Here is a 20,264-nt window from a genome sequence, read left to right as displayed (position 1 = left end):
CCAGATCCACCTGCGATCCCCACGAGCTCATTCCCTTCCGTGCCTCAGCAGCGGCGGGGCCTGAATCGCGGGAAGCAGATGGCTGCCCCCCTTTCCTCGAAAAGAGAGACAAACGAGAGCGGAGCTTTTCATTAAAATACGCTCGCAATGGACGCGGATTTCCCCCTCAAGGACATCGCGTGCGTGCTCTTTGCCCAAATAAACAACGCAGAGATCTTGTGTGTCATCAGGTGTCAAATAACGACGACGCGGATGCACACACCCTCTAAACGCTTTGCTAGTGCTCGCCATAATGATAGGAATATAGATCGCTCTTACCACGGAAATGCACGCTTCAAACAAAACGGTCAGTGAAGACGAAGAAGAGAATGACATGTTCTCCCGGCGCCTATTTATACTATAATCGCACCAGTAGTGATGTCGTGGGCTGTCGCCGGCCAACGTGTTGTTGGTGTTTTTTCAATGTATGCTTCAGCCACGGGTCACGACGAGGCGTTCCCCATAGCGACCCCTAGAGGACGCAGTTCGAAGTTCCCTTGAAAGGGAATCAGAAATAAACATTTAAAATGTTGAATAAAAATGAAAATATTAATACTTTTTTAAAGGGTACTTCTTTAAAGCACGAAAAAAGATTATTAAAACATTGTGATGTTTAAAATGTACATTGATGTGTACCTAAGTGTGAGACAGTCATGAAAGTGTACTTCCTTTAAGTGCATTTAAGGGCTGTTATTTATTATTACATTAACTGCATGTAGATTATATATAAATATGTTAACATGAAGTCTCAAGTGCTATTTATGTCAAATGCTGTCTAATGGCCTCCAATAAGTGAATGTTATTGTTTTCAGAATGAGTGTGCCTCACATTTTTTGTTACCAACAAAATTTAGATTTTAGTAAATGCCTCTTCTGCGTGAAAATGTGTGAAACAATCTTCAACTTAGCGACACTGTGAACTAGCCTGTTAAAATGCACATCCGTCACCCGTCACAGGCCTGACATTATCTTGAGAGGTTGTACAGTTCTTAACAGCTCCTGCTCAACACATAATAGATGCATGCTTGAGTAAGCAAGTTGAAAGATATATATCAGAATTATGTCAGTTTTTAAATGTATTCTTTTGAATTCAAGCCCTAAAACCAACCAACAATAGAGTGGTTACAAGTCATGTTACTGACACTATACTATATTTGCATATTTTTAACACATATCTTGTTAAACTGGATGAATATGCATGTCTTCGACTCATTTGTTAGCTTTTGTTTCTGGGCAGATGGAGGTATGCCAGGGGTACATCTTTGTTTAGCACACAGATTTGGCGTTAAATACTATGCTGTTTAATTTTGAGGGCCAGTGCTCTGCTGGAGTTTTGAGGGTTGCTCTTAAGCTGTCAAAACAGTTGCTGCTAACAAGAAGTGAAGTCAAGTGCAGAGCCGAAGGGTGCGTCTGAGACGATTAGGGCCATGACGATGAAGTGAAATTAGATAAAAGCTGCTTTGAGTGACGGGTAGGTGTGGTTAATAGCTACTGCAATGCATTAAGCCCAATTTGGCCATCCGTGTTATTCTACCTAAAAATGACAAGAATTATGATGTTCAGTGCCTGGAGCTATTGTGCTAAACTTGATGTTGAGGTTAAAAATGGAAAGTCATCAAATTAAGGTTATTGCTGTTAACTAACAAAATAAATTATATAGAGCACATTTTGCAAGGAAATACTGTTTCAGACATTCTACTTGAATATTCATAATTCTTGTCTTACATTTTTCAGATGACACACTGAGCCGGCCGGACCTGCTGAACGTGGCTGCATCGTTGAGAGACAACTCAGCTTTCTTCCAATCTGAGGTCATGCGTCCTGCCAATGACCCCAAAGAGAGAGATCCCGCCCACGTACGCATGCTCAACGACGTCTTACGAGACCTGGAAAAAAGCTTTCTTATCCCAAACCCACCTCTCGGCTTTTACAGGTAACTGTTGGCTTACAAGATCGCAAGCGTGGAACATGAACGACGGTTTAAAGAATCCATACATTTTCACAACATGAAATCTTCCATGCAAAGCATGATGTATCATATAAGTTTCAGAGGAAGTGAAACAAGGTGAAACATTTGGTGGATATACTTTGATATACCTGACAACAGAGCGTTATTAATTATTGAGTGTTTGGGGTGAGTGAAAGCTGAAAAAGTTTCTTGTGAGAATAGATAAAGAGAGTGGTATGTGCAAAGCCTGCAAACTTTTTGTCAAATGACTTTACAGAAAACAAAAAAGTAGCTGATATTGTTCAAGACCTTTTTTTCAGAGGGCTGACTATCCTACTTTTTCCCCACACAGGTTTATCAAGAAGTTTGTGTCTTTAAAGACTTCAAGCATCTTGTAGAATGCAAAATATTATATAAGCTTCATCTTCAAAAGCTTTTGAAAAGTGTTTGCATTCAGACAAGGAACCAAAAATGAGCTGTTAAGTTTGACAGTATTTCCACTTCTCATAGGATAGTCACATTCATGTTGAAATTCATGATGAAATGGATGGATTTGGTATACTTTTAAATACAGTTTGATATATTGATGAACAAGTAATCAACTGTTCCAGTTATTATTTCCCTCAAAATCTGCTATTTTGTACTTGATATGACAGCTAATTTTAGAATTAAGAACAAAGGCTCTATGCTATTGAGTGCTATGTTGCATCGTCAGTTGGACTAAGCAACTGCAGCGTCTTGCTTTGAAAACTGTGGCATGTTGAGCTGCATGCTGAATCAGCATGCACCTGGCAGAGCGGTGGACTGTTTATCTGAAATAACCGACTTAAAGGAAAAGTTTACTAAAAAATAAAAGTTGTTTGGATGAACTATTCCAAAAGGAACCTGCTTGTGTTTTCGTTGGGGAGTGAATGATGACATCACTTCCCCATGGTCTGCTGGGGCAGATGCTGCTGAGAGACATGCAATTTGCATCTCTGTCAAATTTTGTTACCCCAGACATAAGTGTCGGAAACACTGCCTCATCTTGAAAATGAAATGTTAAATAAATAATAAAAATAAATACACAAGTAAAATAAAATTGCCTGCTTCCTCTCAGAGACGCTGTAATATTATGCTACAGTGTAGAAACGCTCATTTCGTAGTATGACAATTATATTGCATTTGTAAAAAGCTGTACTGGCTCTTTATTTTATATTCGTATGGTACAGATACAGTTTATAAAGAATTGCCTCCAGGCTCATAAAAAATGAATGATCGTAAAGATTATTAGTTGTTCATTGTGAAATACCATAATTAGCACAAGATTATAGTAGAAGTCTATAGGAATTTATTAGCCTGTATAGTCCCATGATACCCCTAAGGGGGATTTGTGGGTCGATGGACTGAAGTAACCATCATTTAGCCATTGTGCAGATGTCATCAGCTTCTGCCGTCACAGACAGCAACACTGGGATTGCATGATTCAACAATGCAGGTCAATAAATCAAGAATATTTATATATATATACAGTGGGTACGGAAAGTATTCAAATGGCTGCAATATAACAAAGAGTGAAAAATTAAAGGGGGTCTGAATACTTTCCGTACCCACTGTATATATATATATATATATACAAAAGCATCTAAGTGTCTTTCATTAAATCCAATGTTCCTGGTTGTTCATCAGCCATGATTAGGTGCTTGAAAATGCAAAGAGGAGTGAACAAAGGGTCAAGCACAATGCAGGCCTGCATTACGGAGTTAATGGTTTCTTGCGACCTTCTCAGTGGAGGAGATCTGGATCTCAAAACCACAGGACTTTGGCCAGAATTATGTGGTAAAACACTACTGCTGGTACACACACACACATCATCTCGCAGGGAATAGAAGTAAATCCCTCAGTTGACTGTGATTCACTCCTCAGCTCAGCAGAATAAAATGCTGATCTTCGGCCAGTGTCCTCAAACTCTCCTTCTCAGAATTCCACTCACCACGGCACATGTGCTGTTGGCGATGTGACAATAAAAGCGATTTGATTTGATTCAACAGGGATTTACCGATGTGCCTCTGTTGTTGATAAGGAACTGTGTTGCAGCTTGATCCATAATGGAGTGGCCGGAGATCCATAATGGACGTTCTCATTATTTCTCCTTTTTGTGTTTGGGTGAATGCTTGTTTGATCTTCCATCGATCTTCAAGGTCCACGACACACCCTGGGTGCTGCATTTCTGCTTTGACTTTTTTTTTTGACGCCGCTGTCGCCGTCTGTTGGTTTTGCTAATCTAGACTGAAGGAGGGCCCTGTTATTATCAAAGCGACATGCAATTGTAATCAGCGGCAATCAGTGTGTCCTGGAGTGGTTTTTATTAAATTAACAGAAGAGGAAGCAAACGGAAGAAGTGCGGGGAGACTCGTCAGGGTACCTGCTCATTATCTCTCTTTGGGTTCTGGCCTGTGAGAATTAACACCATCTCGCTGATCTTCACTGTTTCACCCCCTGTGTTTTATACACTTGTCTCTCTGTTTATTAATCAGTTTTAACCAGTGAATTGAAATGTAGACTGGAAAAAGATGTTTTGCTTTTTACGATATAGGCAATCCCAGTTCCCCCAAAATTACCATTTTGTTGACATATACACACTCTCATGTCATTGCAAACCCTATGACTTACTTTCTTATGTGGAACACAAAAGGAGACGTTTAGCAGCATGTTCATGCTGTTCTTTTCCATATAACGAGTGCATGGTGAATAAGGGCTGTCAAGCTTCAGTATAATATACAGTAACAAAAAACACCCTTACAGTATCATAAAAGTGACCCATATGACTATATTCCACAGACTGGAAAAAGATGTTTTGCTTTTTACGATATAGGCAATCCCAGTTCCCCCAAAATTAAAATTGTATTGACATATACACACTCTCATGTCATTGCAAACCCTATGACTTACTTTCTTATGTGGAACACAAAAGGAGACGTTTAGCAGCATGTTCATGCTGTTCTTTTCCATATAACGAGTGCATGGTGAATAAGGGCTGTCAAGCTTCAGTATAATATACAGTAACAAAAAAACACCCTCACAGTATCATAAAAGTGACCCATATGACTATATTCCACAGACTGGAAAAAGATGTTTTGCTTTTTACAATATAGGCAATCCCAGTTCCCCCAAAATTACAATTTTATTGACATATACACACTCTCATGTCATTGCAAACCCTATGACTTACTTTCTTATGTGGAACACAAAAGGAGACGTTTAGCAGCATGTTCATGCTGTTCTTTTCCATATAACGAGTGCATGGTGAATAAGGGCTGTCAAGCTTCAGTATAATATACAGTAACAAAAAACACCCTCACAGTATCATAAAAGTGACCCATATGACTATATTCCACATCTTCTGAAATCATATGATAGCTTTTATATTACAGTAAGTAATAGTAAGTACCAATAAGTACATATCACTGCAGATTCCAACAGAAATGAACTCTAGAGGCATAAAACAGCGAGCACCTGTAATCGTTTCCGTACACAGTTATGATTACAGCTCCATGTTTCGCTTTCCGGACTTAACAAGCTTGCTCGGTAGCTCAGCTAGCATGGAATTGGACTTAGGATGTGGAATCCTTGGGTACGAATCCAGTGTAAAACATGACTCACGATGAAAGAGCTAAAATATAAAATATACGTCATATTTACGTTCATCTATTCTGGGGAAAAAAACGTATAGCGCCACTTAGCGTGGACATTTCACATTGAATAAGTCACGAAATGTACATGATGCTACGTATTTCGAATCTCGCAAAAAAGTTCCCACAGGTACATTTTCGTCAAGGTGTGACATCCTTTTTATGACTTCAGTCCCAAAAATAAATTCATATGGGTTTGAAATGCCATACGAGTAAATAAATCATAAACAAAAATGTCACTTTTGTCTTTTGTCAACTTTTTGTTGTGTCATTATTGAACACGCTTGTCAAACGTAACTGTTCCTTCGGTGTCAGGCTGCAGGTAAGAGTTTGACCTCACTAGCACTCACAGACACTCTAGAGGGTTTGTTCCTACAGATAAAACAAACGCCAATATGCAGTAGATATGGAAAAGATAGTATCTGGACCCACGCAGGGGACTCCGCTGTGTACGCTAAACTCGATTTGTAGCTGCTGTGCAGGTAAACTCTTTCTCCATTAAAAACAAAGTATATGGTGTTACCAGGGAGCCCAGATCAATATCTCAAAGATTTTATGGAGAGTTATATAAGAAGACCTCTAGCAAAAGTTGCTGTAAAAACGACATGACTGAAATTGTAAAAAAAGGGACAAGACTTGGAAAATGAACAACCTGCACTACTTGTCATTGTGGGTCAGTAGTTTAATTGGTCTTATGTTGCATCTAAAGATCTGGATTGTGGAACTTGTGCTTTTGGCAAAGGTGTTTTAACTTTGTAATGTAATGTTGAAAACCTGTAAACCTGGTAACTTTAATGTCTGTTCAAAGAAGGGAGGTGATGGACAATAACTCGCAGCTCTTCACACAGAACAGTATTCCATCGCTTAGCATATATGTGGAAATAGCAATACTTTTTATGGGAATAATATACATTAAAATAATATACTTAAAGGGATAGTTCAGTCATCATTTATTCATCCTCATGTTGTTCCAAACCTGTATGAGTTTCTTTCTATTGTTGAACACAAAAGAAGATATTTGGAAGAATGTGTTTAAGCACACAGTTGACGTAGCCATCGACTTCCATAGGGAAAAAATACTAGTCTGACTACCGTCAACTGTTTGATTACCAACATTCTTCAAAATATAATATTTTGTGTTCAACAGAAGAATCTCCTACAGGTTTGGAACAACGTGAGGGTTGAGAAAATGACAGAATTTTCATTTTTTGTTGAACTATACCCTTAAATGCAAACTTAAAGTAATGTTTTTGGACCCTTAACTGTATGTTTAACAGCAATTAAATAAAAACGAACTATAGTTTAGATTATAATAAATGCATTTAGAGTACTTTTTAACTCGCTAAGTTGGATTTGAGTACATCTGTATTTATACAGGCGAATAGTCTTGAAAGTGTATGCTCTTTGTACACTTAAATGGCCTTTTATTTCATAAATATCGTGTGCAGTTATGTATACTTTACAACTCATAATAATTAAAGTACAGTATGTGCTTTTAACAAAAATATGAGGAAAAATATATAAAGACGTTTAGATGGACAGAGAAAGCAAGCAAGAAAGAAAAAACATAAAAAAAGCAAAAAGAAAAGTGAGGAGCGAGTCAGTCAAAGTGTCCTTTGGTAATCAACATTCAACAAATGCTGTCAGTTGAGCTTAACTTGTATTGAGCCCGGAACGTTTCTTTAAGAACGAAGGGTAGCTACTTTCTGAGTATTATGACTCACAGGGTGAACAAAAAAAAAAGGATAACCATTTCCTTTGGGAATGAAAAGAGAGTGTTTGCGATGTGGACATTTCAGTCTTTCACTTCAAATAAATCACACCGATAAAATGCTCTGAGGTCTTTCACTGTACTGTGTTTTTAAAGATTAATAATTCTGTTAAAATGCTAACAAACAGTAAGCTAACACATTTATTCCAGCTCTAAATTTTATCTCTGGCTTGGTGATAGGAGAACAAGCTCTGTTCTCATGTGATTTCTACCTTCCAGTTAGCAAGTTCATTATAAAGTTTGCATTCTGAAGGTCACAGGCTCTTTCTCAACTTTAGTCGACCTGTTTACAGGTAAAGAATTGTCTCGTTTATTGAAGCTGGTTAAAACACTCCAAAAACAGAAACCAATGCGTGACCCTGAACCGTGAAGAAAATAGCCCATATAAGTCTGTTAATATTGTCATGCAGGAGTTCGGTTGATTTCTACGTGGTTGCTCCAAGGTTGTTTTAAGACACGTTGGTATTGATTTTGTTTTGTATTTATGCTCTGTGTTATATCTGAATGTAAGTACAGTACATGACAACATATAAGTCGTTACGTATTTTCCTCTTACTGTAGCACCTCTCATCTCCTTGGACAGTCATGCGAACTGAATGCATGATGAAAGGCATATGCGGCATATCTTAAATCTAGATTATTTTAACCTTAAAGCACAGATAGGGTAGATTAGCATTGGCAACTGTCTAGACAGAGAACAGAGTACCAGTTTGAAGAACCAAAAAATGATTCAGTTTGGTTGTCTCCAAAAATTACATTTCTCAAACTGGGGTTCACAAACCCTGAGATATTTGAACATTTTTCACATTGTGATTTTTGTTGCATTAATAAGTGTTGTGCTAATATTTCGAGGGGTGAGAACCAGAAGGGCGTAAGTGACATTTCACCAACTTTACAGGAGAGCCAAAACAAAAATTGACCATAGTTTGATCTGATTTTGTGTACTTATTTCAGTCTTTTATAATAAAAATGTGTACACACATGGATGACAGGATACTTATTGAACACTATTTTAACATTTATTCAGAAAAAAAAAATCATTTTTTTTTTAAATTTATACTTTCAATCTTTTATAATAAAAATGTGTACACACATGGATGACAGGATACTTATTGAACACTATTTTAACATTTATTCAGAAAAAAACAAATATATATATTTTTTTAATTTATAAAAAAAGTCACTTGCGCCTTTTTGGCACCAATGTTTTATTCAATACGTGTACAAAAACATGGACGCATCTGCTGACAATTTGAACAAAACATTACATTAATGAGATTAAAGAAATAACAATCCATTGTGATAAAATAAAATATCACATAAAAAGCCCTTACATCAAATTAGTTAATTGAATGTGGTTAATTTTACTGAAATGGTAATCTCAGCCACTTAACAATTTGGCCAAATGGTCAATTGAAAAGCCTTTACAGATGCCTTCTCTAGTGAAAAATAAATATACAGAAATGTATTTTAAATACATTTATTTCATGCTAAATTACAAATACATTTACATGTTATTCACATACTGTATCACTAAACTGGTATACTTAAAGTCTGCTAAATTGGAACAACAAATGTTTTACTTAATGCACTTTAATTGTAAGAAAGTAGTGCTGAAGTCTAACTAAAGATATACTGAAATATATTTGATTGTGCTAAAAGTGGAACTATTGCAAGTATAATTTAGGTACTCTTTAAATGTCTTGCATTTAAAGACTGATATTATTCAAAGATCATACAATCTTCATCAGTAGAAATGTGCACTGTGCACAAGTAGTACTCCAAATAAAGTTTAATTATCATTTTTATGTCAGTAAGTATCGAGTGATATGTCAGAAAATAGACAATAAATAAAGCAAATAAAACGTTAATAGATTTTAACTAGTAGGAATGTGTGTCATAAAGAACGTTTCAGATGGAATAGTGAATTGTACATGAAATAGTAGCCTACTCTGACTGGCTGACTTGTAAAGCTTGGTGGAAATCCACATAAGGCTGTGGGATACCGTCATTTGTGCACGAAAGTAAGTCTTTCTTTTTTACAGCAATGATCCTAGGTGGACATCTGTATAACGGTTTACTCACTGCATTTCTTGTATGCTTTCCCCAGCCATCTCCTTTGTCTCTGTCTGTCTGTCCCTTCTCTGCATTCTCTCTCTTGTGGCTAAGCAGTAACTGAGTGCCTATATGATAACACCCACAGTAAAAAAATTAAAAAAAAAAGTAATGTATTTAAAATACATTTATTTCTATACTAAGTATAAATCAAATCTATTAATATATTTACTGACATATTGCTCAAGACTTACTGATATAAAAATTATAATTAACTTTAAAGACTCAAAGAAAACATCTTGGAGTGCTACTTGCTGAAAGGACCTCTGTTTAATAGTCCCAGAAGGTGCTCTTTGGTAGGGTTCAAAATTATATCTATAGAAACTACGGATCCAAGGCACTTCTTCCAGTTCCAAAATGTTAAAAAGCCTTTATTCAAACATGGCTCACTCTAGAAACATTAAAAATGACTAGAACACTGCACACTGATGCATTTCGGCCATCCAGCCTTCCTCAGAGTGTGTGGCCTTTATTCAGCCATGTTTGAATAAAGGCTTTATAATTAACTTTATTTGGACTACTACTTGTGCACATTTCTCAATATTAAGCCTAAAATGTGTTTTAATGTCAGTGTTGATGAGGATTGTATGATCTTTGAATAATATCAGTCTTTAAATACAAGATATTTAAAGTGTACTTGAAGTATACTTGAAATAGTTTCATTTTAGCACAATCAAATATACTTTAGTATATCTTTAGTTGGACTTCAGCACTACTTTCTTACAATTAAAGTGCATTAAGTACAAAATTAATTGTTCCAATTTAGCAGACTTTAAGTATACCAGTTTAGTACTAAAAGTACAATTGCAAAGTATTTTTATTAAGCACATAAATATGTATTTGTAGTATACTTAGCATGAAATAAATATATTTCAAATACATTTTAGTATATTTATCTTTCACTTGGGACATACCATCAGAATGTAAGTTATTGGTTACTACCCGCTAGCTAGCTGCACCTCGCTGACAATGAATTCTGGATACTTCATTTTCTCCCTCGTCATCCAGCTCTTTGTCACAAAATATGATTAATAATACATCTTTAGCAGTAAAAAACTGTTTTCTTCTCATGGTTGACCTACCTGGCTTACATCTGACTCAAGTGCTATCCACAGGCTTTACCCACACCTTCATTTAAAAACTGCATGTTGTGTTTACTTGTGTTATCTTTGACTAATATTTAAATTTGTTTGATGATCTGAAACATTAAAGTGTGACAAACATGCAAAAAAATAAGAAATCAGGAAGTGGGCCAACACTTTTTCACACCACTGTATTTAATATATTTTCATACTAAGTATAGTTAAAATCTATTAATATATTTACTGACATATTGCTCAAGACTTACTGATATAAAAATTATAATTAACTTTAAAGACTCAAAGAAAACATCTTGGAGTGCTACTTGCTGAAAGGACCTCTGTTTAATAGTCCCAGAAGGTGCTCTTTGGTAGGGTTCAAAATTATATCTATAGAAACTACGGATCCAAGGCACTTCTTCCAGTTCCAAAATGTTAAAAAGCCTTTATTCAAACATGGCTCACTCTAGAAACATTAAAAATGACTAGAACACTGCACACTGATGCATTTCGGCCATCCAGCCTTCCTCAGAGTGTGTGGCCTTTATTCAGCCATGTTTGAATAAAGGCTTTATAATTAACTTTATTTGGACTACTACTTGTGCACATTTCTCAATATTAAGCCTAAAATGTGTTTTAATGTCAGTGTTGATGAGGATTGTATGATCTTTGAATAATATCAGTCTTTAAATACAAGATATTTAAAGTGTACTTGAAGTATACTTGAAATAGTTTCATTTTAGCACAATCAAATATACTTTAGTATATCTTTAGTTGGACTTCAGCACTACTTTCTTACAATTAAAGTGCATTAAGTACAAAATTAATTGTTCCAATTTAGCAGACTTTAAGTATACCAGTTTAGTACTAAAAGTACAATTGCAAAGTATTTTTATTAAGCACATAAATATGTATTTGTAGTATACTTAGCATGAAATAAATATATTTCAAATACATTTTAGTATATTTATCTTTCACTTGGGACATACCATCAGAATGTAAGTTATTGGTTACTACCCGCTAGCTAGCTGCACCTCGCTGACAATGAATTCTGGATACTTCATTTTCTCCCTCGTCATCCAGCTCTTTGTCACAAAATATGATTAATAATACATCTTTAGCAGTAAAAAACTGTTTTCTTCTCATGGTTGACCTACCTGGCTTACATCTGACTCAAGTGCTATCCACAGGCTTTACCCACAGTACATTTCTCAGTGCCAACGGGGCGTAAGTGCAGTTACGCTCTTTTGGCACCAACTGGCTTAGTATGTTTAGAGTCAAGTCTTTTGGTTTCTAATGAATAACTCCAAAGTTATTAAGAATTCACTTGTGTCAGTTTGGTAGTAGAAAGAGCTCATCAAGAGCTTTCATTTGATATATATATCTCCATTTCACTCAAAATGTCACTTACGCCCTTCTGGTTCTCACATTCTGGCACAGTTTATGGAGTTCAGATTGTAATAGTATTTACATGTTCTAAATAATTCTTCTAGAATGTAAATGATTTTCACTGCTGTAATCTTACATAATCTGATGTGCCTACATGTAGAAGCTGTTTTGGTGTTTATTTTAGTGTTTAATTTGAGTTGCTGAGCATATCATTTATATGTTTTACAGGCAGTTAACTATTACCATTTTGTGTTTTATTTAAATGTATTATTTTTATTTATTAATAACATTGTTTTATGTTTTATTAATAATAATGCTTGTTTCAATTGATTAAAATTTGTATTATTATTTTTGTGGTTCATTTTATTTTTTTCATTTGTAAATTATGTTATTATTTGAATTAATTTATTTTGTGTTACTATTGGTATTTTTATTTATTTACTATTAATGTCATTATTAATGTTATTAGCTTTTATTTGGAGTCATTTTTTATTTTAAATTTTAAAAATTTTACATTTATTAATTTATTATGAATGTTTTATGTTTTATTGAAATATTGCTATTGTTTCAATGTATTTAAACAATTGTATTATTAGTATTTATTTTGCTTTATTATTTTCATTTGTTTATTAATATTTGTATTTATTAAGTTATTAATTTTTTTATGTATATTTTGGAATTACTATTTATTAATTGTATTTTTATGAACGTCAATAATATTATTATTTGAATATATTTAATTTTTTGTGGTTTATTTTAGTGTATTATTACTTTCATTTTTTTTTATAATGTTATTTGAATTTTTTTCATTAATTATAACTTTGTGTTCCATTTGAAGACCCCACTTTCTTTGGTTTCTCTCTCACACAGGAACATTCTCTATTGCTTGAGCAGACAAACTCCACGCTTCTCTATCCTGAAGGATGCCCTGGAGGTCCCCTGGCACAACAACGTCAACCAGTCCCTGACTCTGGTAACCAGCGCCATCAGTTCAGCGGACAAACTCGTAGAAAGCGGACTCGACCTGTTTGAGAATGAAAATGACATCCCGCAATGACTGCGGATGTCTGGAAAGAGACCACACCTCACGGCGTCAGAATATGACACAAATCCTGAGATCTTCTGGTCGACACAGAGGTTTCAAAGGGATCTGAAGACACTTTGAGAAATAGAGGGTATCATTATTAAGTGCACTATTAACCTGAGGTTCACTTGAGGAATTTCTTCAGGCCAATACTAAGTTATTGTTTTTGCTCCTCTAATGATGTTCAAAAATGGATCTAGAAAGATTAATGAGAAAAGAGTCAGGGAGCTCACAGGGTCGAGACTTTTTGTTCTGGGGAAAAACACCAGCAGGTTTATCACTTATATTTCCAGTCACACAAACCCAAGAGGACGACTGGAAGTCAGGACTCAAAACAGGTTCAACTTGATGTTTGAAACACGTTTCAAAATGTTTTTAGAATATATTTTATTTGGTTAATAATACTAAGACTAGTACACCATTTTTTCAAATGGCAAGCAATGACCTTTGAAAAAGGAGAAATGCTGTGACTCAAAATCAACATGGAGTCAAACTTCATAATGCAGAACGTACTAATACTGATACTGTCTGATTGAAAAGAGAAAGCTGAAAGGAAGCACCAGCAGCGTGTGCTACTGTGACAGTCTCTCAGGGGTGTTTGTTTCAGAATCTGTAGAAAAATAGGAACGGAACGAAATATTTGTTCCAAAAATGTTTGTACTTTTTTTTTTTGTACAGGTAAACCAATTTAAGTTTAACTAAGAGAGCTCAAGTCAACAAAACAAGAATTCAGGGTAATGATTGTTCTGATACTAGAAAAGGAACATTTAGGCAATACAGTAGTGGTATAGTTTGTAAAGTACTAATAGTTTTGTATATGAAAGTAGTCATAGATCAGGGTTAGTATTTTAGTTTATAGGTCATAAATTCAAGGTGAACAGAGGCAAGTCTTTAAGAGGGCTGAATTGAGTTTGCAATTTGATTGGACATTCCACCAATGAGGAGCCAGGATGGCAAATATATAAGCTACACAAACAGTGCAGGTGTAGGATGTCATAATGGACTGTGTCATGGTAATGTCATGTTAACGTCTTTTATATTCTGGCGGCCAGTGTATTTGTTCTCAGCATTTGCACTAATGTTGTTTTTCCTCTGGTAACTATTTTGGGGGAATTAAAGGGGTAAGAGAAAGGAAAAATTGAAATCGCATCATATGACCCCTTTAAGGGTTTTGAGAGCAACTAATATCTTCCCTTTTACTTTAGATACTTAACTTTTACAGTAGTAGTTCGCCCAAAAATGAAAATTTGATGTAAAACCTACTCACCCTCAGGCCATCCAAGATGTAGATGAGTTTGTTTCTTTATCAGAATAGATTTAGGGAAATTTAACACTGCATCACTTGCTCACCAATGAATCCTCTGCAGTGAGTGGGTGCCGTCAGAATGAGAGTCCAAACAGCTGATAAAAACATCACAATAATCTACACGACCCCAGTCCATCAGAAGTGAAAAGCTGTGTGTTTCTAAGAAATAAATCCATCATTAAGATGTTTTAACTTTAAACTGTTGATTCAGATGAGACAATTTTCACTGGTGAAAGCAATTCTCATATTTTAGCCAAAAGCAATGATCTGAAGTTAAAAATGTCTATAACAAACACAGCCTTTTCACTTCACAAGACAATAATTGATGGACTGTAGCTGTGTGGATTATTGTGATGTTTTAATCAGCTGTTTGGACTCTCATTCTGATGGCACCCATTCACTACAGAAGATTCATTGGTGAGCAAGAGATGTAACAAATTTAAAACAAAAAAATGAGTTGATCAAACAAACTCATCTACATCTTGGATGGCCTGAGGGAGAGTATATTTTCAGCATGTTTTTCCTTTTTTTTTTTTTTTGGTGAACAATTCCTAAGCATGAAAAACAGCTTAATTAGAAACACAAAATTCAGGGAATCTAGTTTGACCCAGCTGTAATTTATTGACGTTCCTTCAAATGAGTCACACATGCTTTTAGAGCAGCAATTTGCACTCAGATATTTAAATACCAAACATTTACCAAAATATCTTGTACTGTGGTTGTTTTTATTTATAATGTTTCATTTGTCGAGTAATCATTTGAAAGGACTTTTGCTGTTTTCTTTTTGCCATTTTATTGTTTCTTATCTGTTTACTAACCCCCTGAAACATATTTTTAGAGAGCAGCCATTTAAAACTGTGCATCATTTTTCCAGAGTCAGCGTTTCCTTGATAATTATGACAAACCTTTTAAACAGATACTGCATTTGCACATGGAGAAATGCTGTGGATCCATCTACTGCTGGCTTACTACGCTAAACAACCCAGAAGAGTCCAGCTCATTTGCATTGCACTAAAATGAACTGTTAAACTGTCAACCTGCCTGTGTGTTTGTATGTGTGCTATTGTATTTATTTATTTTATTTTCTAAATAATTATGTAAATACGTTTAATTTAATCTGTCTTATTTTTCTGTTGACCCAAGATAATTTTCAGGTTCAGTAATGTTGTGCATTGCAGTCATTTGTATTGTTTAACATTTGTATGAATTTTATATAATGTGAAATCTCTCTAAAACTGCAGCTGCAAGATGCATGAAGTGTTTTTATTCAGATTAGGATAAAGAAGTTAGACAAGAGTTTAGATTTAGTAATAGTAGGCTAGTAATTTAGTAATAGTAGGCTATTCATTCTCATCGTTAGAATAAAGGGTCGGGCAATGAAATTGAACATGTAATTGTTTCTCAGTGTAACATCTCACAACAGAAAACCACCTGCATTCAATCAAACATACAAGATACAAAGCTGTCACTGGGGTGGTACCATAAAGTAAAGTAAAAAACCTTATTTACCCCTAAATGGTGCATATACGTAAATTTTAGTACTACAGCCCTAGTGACAAGTTTTGTACCTTTTTTCATTAAAGCTGCAGTCCGTAACTTTTTTTTGGTTAAAAATGATCCAACCAGTTATAAATGTGCTTCTGATTACAGATATCCTGGGATTACAAAGATTTGTATTTTAAAGAAAACCAGTTCGAAGGGAGCATAATTTGTTTTTTGGGTTAAAAGAATTTCTTAATATGAAATTTGAAGAGTATGACAATTAGATTAGACTGTGCAGAAATTGCACACTAATACACATTACTCATAGTCACCAATGCTGATGTTGTTAACATTAATATAAAATAAAGTATAACAATAATAATAATTTGAACGGTTTGATGTGATATGAGCTAACTGATCTTTATATTTAATCACCATTGGTAGCGAGATTTATGGTAATGCTTTTTTCTCCAGTTGGTCAGAACAAATGTGGCAAACTTGTTACTTGTTCAGATGGCAATATACGGTGAAAATTCTTATTTGGGTCATATTCCAAGACGTAGGCTAGAATCTGTGATTGCGAAGTACAGTAAATATCCACACCGGTGCGGTGACTGCCTGCCACACATACTCTTCAGAACATTAGATTCATCCGCGCTGGAGCCTTGCCGAATCACAACCCACGCAAGCTAGATAATTCCGCACACAGCTGCAATTTCAGGTTTTCAAACAGAGATGGCGACAAAGAGGCAAAACTTACGGACTGCATCTTTAAGTAAACCCAGACAGTGTGATCAGAACTCCTACACAAACCAGAAGGGGTTTATTTAGCAAAAAACAACCATCTGACTATATGTTATCTCGCTTATTATGCGGCTACTCACCAAATAAATTCATTAATATGCTTATTTTTAACAATAGTGTAGTAATCTGATGTCATTTTCACTACAACTGATAACTGAGACAAGATGGTGGAGTTTTGCTTGCATTGAACAAGAAAGTAACATTTGTTTCAGTTAAGGTGTAGTCACATATCGTTGTTTGACAAATTTTTGGGCGTGAAATCTAATCATTTCAATAGGAATCCATCCGACTTGGAATTTTGTGTGGGGGCGAAATGTTTCTCCACATAGATTTTGCAGCAGGTTATTCATTCAAATTCGGAAAGTGGAGAACATTTTCGCCCCTCACAAAAAATTCTAGATCGTGTGGATTCTTATTAAAAAGACTGGATTTCGTCCGTGAAAATTTGCTGAGCAATGGTAAATGTTCACCTTTACTTGAATAAGCGGTCTAATAAACATAGAGTTGTTATAGGCAACGGCAAAATATCTAAACCGCTAAATGCCCTGATTGACCAGTCAGAAACGAGTATTCCTGAAAGCCGTGTACTGAATACATATGTAGAGTAGATCTGTAAACAGTTTTTCCCAGTATTTTTTTCCATGGCATCACATTATACTAAAATCAGTATTGTTGTAAATGCAGTGCATGTTAAATCACTCTTGTATATGGGATGTCAAAGCTTGAGAACACCCAGTGTGGAGAGCAACACTCCTGAACATAATTCATAGAGTGTGTTTGGTGACACATACTAAATGACATTTTATTGCATTTAATGTCCGACACTAAATGACATTTATGCTTTGTCTCAATGGTCCACAGAGGTTGAATCCAGACTTTTTTATAGCCAGTGGGGCATTAAATATAATTGTGTTGTCTTTAGTTTGATGTCTCGTGGACCCACATGGGTCAGAAAACACCTAATGGATGGACAATGTGAACACGCTGTCGCTGTTTAAATGGGTGGAAGGTTTTATTTAATTCACGGTATGTTGGAGAAAGGAATATTTAAAATGAGAAGCAATATAATGTGATATTCAAAATGCACTTAACTCTAATAAGGGTAGAGAGGATTTTTAGATGCATGTTATTTTTTTCTCTGCTTAATTTGTACGCCACGGAACATAAAATGATCCTAAGGCAATAAATACCAGTGCTGGAATAACATCAGTTGGATCATCAGTCTCATTTCATTTCTCACTGAAAGACTGTTTCACAAACCATATAATGATAATCTGCCTTTTTCTGTCAAGTATAGATGAATTACAAGTGATTCTGATGGCCAATGTTAATATAATAATACTGACCCCGGCAACCGGCGGGTACTCGGGTTCTAGTGCACTCAAACACCTATGTTGTCTTCACAAGTGTTTAGGCTAAAGTAATCAAATTATCCTCAAGAGTTCATTTGTTTTCTCTTAGGAACAAATCTCTGAACAAAAATTTCCTTAATGAGCTTAATGATGAAATCTGTGTCAATGTATCTGTTTTGACATTTTGGCTTACAGCCATTTAAATAAGCTTTTTTTTTTTTTAGCAAAAAGTTGTATTTCTTTCCACACAGCTGCTCTGTCATTCCATTATATTTGTTTCCAAGTACATGTGATAATCACTTTTGTTATTTGACCATCCAAGAGGGAGTTATTCAAATCTGTTGTTATAAATGTCTTTAATCATTGCAGTCGTAAACAGAAAAGGGAAAAGGTCACAGCCTTCTCTAAAAACTGTATGGGGAGAGTATTAAAACACTAATGCTGACTTGTAAAGTTCCTTGATTTAAAGGGGTCATATGATGTTGCTAAAAAGAACATTATTTAAGTTATGCCTTCTTTCTTTGCGTGAACATTTGGGCGGCGTTATGCAAATCTTCCCACATCCTGACGTAGATATGTGGGGCCGTGTTAGAACGAGCCGTTTTAGGTAGGCGTGGCTGACTCTTAACTTGTATAAAGAATATCTCTTTGGATTTGAGACTTTAGTCTTTGCAACTTTACAGATCTTCTTTATGCACCAAGAGCTTGTAACACTCCAAAGAGAAAGGAAAAATTTAAATCGCATCCTATGACCCCTTTAACATCAAATTGCTATTCAATTTAAAAGAATTCCTGAATATGTTTGTTTTATTATAGTTTCGCCTTTTGCTCTTATTGTTTTCCTTCAAATTACAGTATCAGTAGCAGCAGTGACATTACAACGCGCGCACTTGCAACTCGAGGCGCACGCGCAGCATCACGCGCTTCCAGTAGGAACGCACGCGAGAAACGGGATACATTAAATGCAATGATGGCGACAGCAGCAGAGGGGATCTCAGAAAACACTGTGACACCAGTGTCTTTCAAAAGCGCAAGGAAAAACCAGGATAGACCCTGGAAACTGAGCTTTATTTATCTGCAGTGCTGTGAGTATCAGGGGAGAGAGAGATCGATGTGTGATAGCAACGCAGAGGTCTAAAATACCCACCCCGCACTATATCACTGAATTGAACATTTAACACCATATTGCATAACGGACAGAGCACGTTACATCTTTATATCTCTCCTGATTTGCCGCCTTCATGTCCAGTTCAGAGATACAATACCATGACGTCATTCTCCTCCGCTGAATGCTCCGTTAACGTGCACCTCACACGCATGCATGGGAGAAGCTTATTTTTTTTCTAGTTGTTTCTCTTGACAGGAGTTGTTATTTGATCTTTTCCGGTGTTATTTTTATGCGTTATGGCTTTGTTTATTGTCAAAATGTAAGTTGAGAAATTGAACCGTTTCTTTAAGTTCGTCATAGGCTTGCTTAAACGTCAACCAGCATCTGATTGGATTCATGTTGAGACATTTAAAAATATAATTTAAAAGAGTCGTTTATCCGAAATGACAATTCTGTCATCATTTACTCACCCTTGTGTTGTTCCAAACCCGTGTGATTTGGTTTCTTCCACAGAACGGTAAAGGAGAAACAGCTGTAAACAAATCAGTGAGTCAGTGAGTTGAAGAACCGGATCTGTTCTGTTCGTTAACGAATAATTCAGATCGGTTTCTTGTACTGTCTCGTCCGAGTTAGTTGAAAACAATACATCTTTCACAGTAAGGTTTTTCTAAGCTGTAAATAAAACAAAGATTAATGGAGCAGGTTCAAGAAAATACTATTTCTGTCTTTCTACCTCAAAATTTCACGTTTAATTAAACCTGTTTTCTCGTCGTTTCTTTGTAAGTATTTGTGAAATTTAATAGCAGTGTTATTGTCTCTCATAAATGCACCAAGGAAAACTAGGGTGGATATTAAGATTTAGTAGTGAATGACAGTATGAAAGTTCAATCAATACTGTATATGGACAATACAAATAGAGAGTATTATGATGTTCAAAATTCGGTTAAAATGACAAAGTTCAATAAGTAAAGTATATATTCTTAGATTGGGACATACAATCTATTTCTCATGAATAAAATATGAACAGATAAATGTGAAACATGTTTATGTAGGGAAAATGTATCCCGTATAAGGTCACACTTTATTTTAAGGTCTAATTCTTGCTATTAACAAACCA

The 20,264-nt window shown here is 35.4% G+C and overlaps 2 protein-coding genes across 2 annotated transcripts in view; both read left to right on the top strand.

Moving 5' to 3' along the window:
• Nucleotides 1–13,068, top strand: part of LOC107655960 (inactive N-acetylated-alpha-linked acidic dipeptidase-like protein 2) — a 153,967-nt gene extending 140,899 nt beyond the window's left edge. The window contains exons 13-14 of the mRNA XM_016443595.1: nt 1,773–1,971; nt 12,882–13,068. Coding sequence (XP_016299081.1) covers nt 1,773–1,971; nt 12,882–13,068 — 386 coding nt within the window. The remainder of the gene's footprint in view (nt 1–1,772; nt 1,972–12,881) is intronic.
• Nucleotides 13,069–18,962: 5,894 nt separating this feature from the next.
• LOC107655988 (uncharacterized) overlaps nt 18,963–20,264 on the top strand; it is a 94,321-nt gene continuing 93,019 nt past the window's right edge. The window contains exon 1 of the mRNA XM_016443618.1: nt 18,963–19,124. Coding sequence (XP_016299104.1) covers nt 19,007–19,124 — 118 coding nt within the window. The 5' untranslated portion in view covers nt 18,963–19,006. The remainder of the gene's footprint in view (nt 19,125–20,264) is intronic.

This window comes from Sinocyclocheilus anshuiensis, unplaced genomic scaffold (genome assembly GCF_001515605.1).
Source record: "Sinocyclocheilus anshuiensis isolate Anshui unplaced genomic scaffold, SAMN03320099.WGS_v1.1 scaffold51, whole genome shotgun sequence".
Taxonomy (NCBI): Eukaryota; Metazoa; Chordata; class Actinopteri; order Cypriniformes; family Cyprinidae; genus Sinocyclocheilus; species Sinocyclocheilus anshuiensis.
The sequence above is the reverse complement of the archived record's forward strand: the minus strand, read 5'-3'. Positions and strand labels throughout refer to the sequence as shown.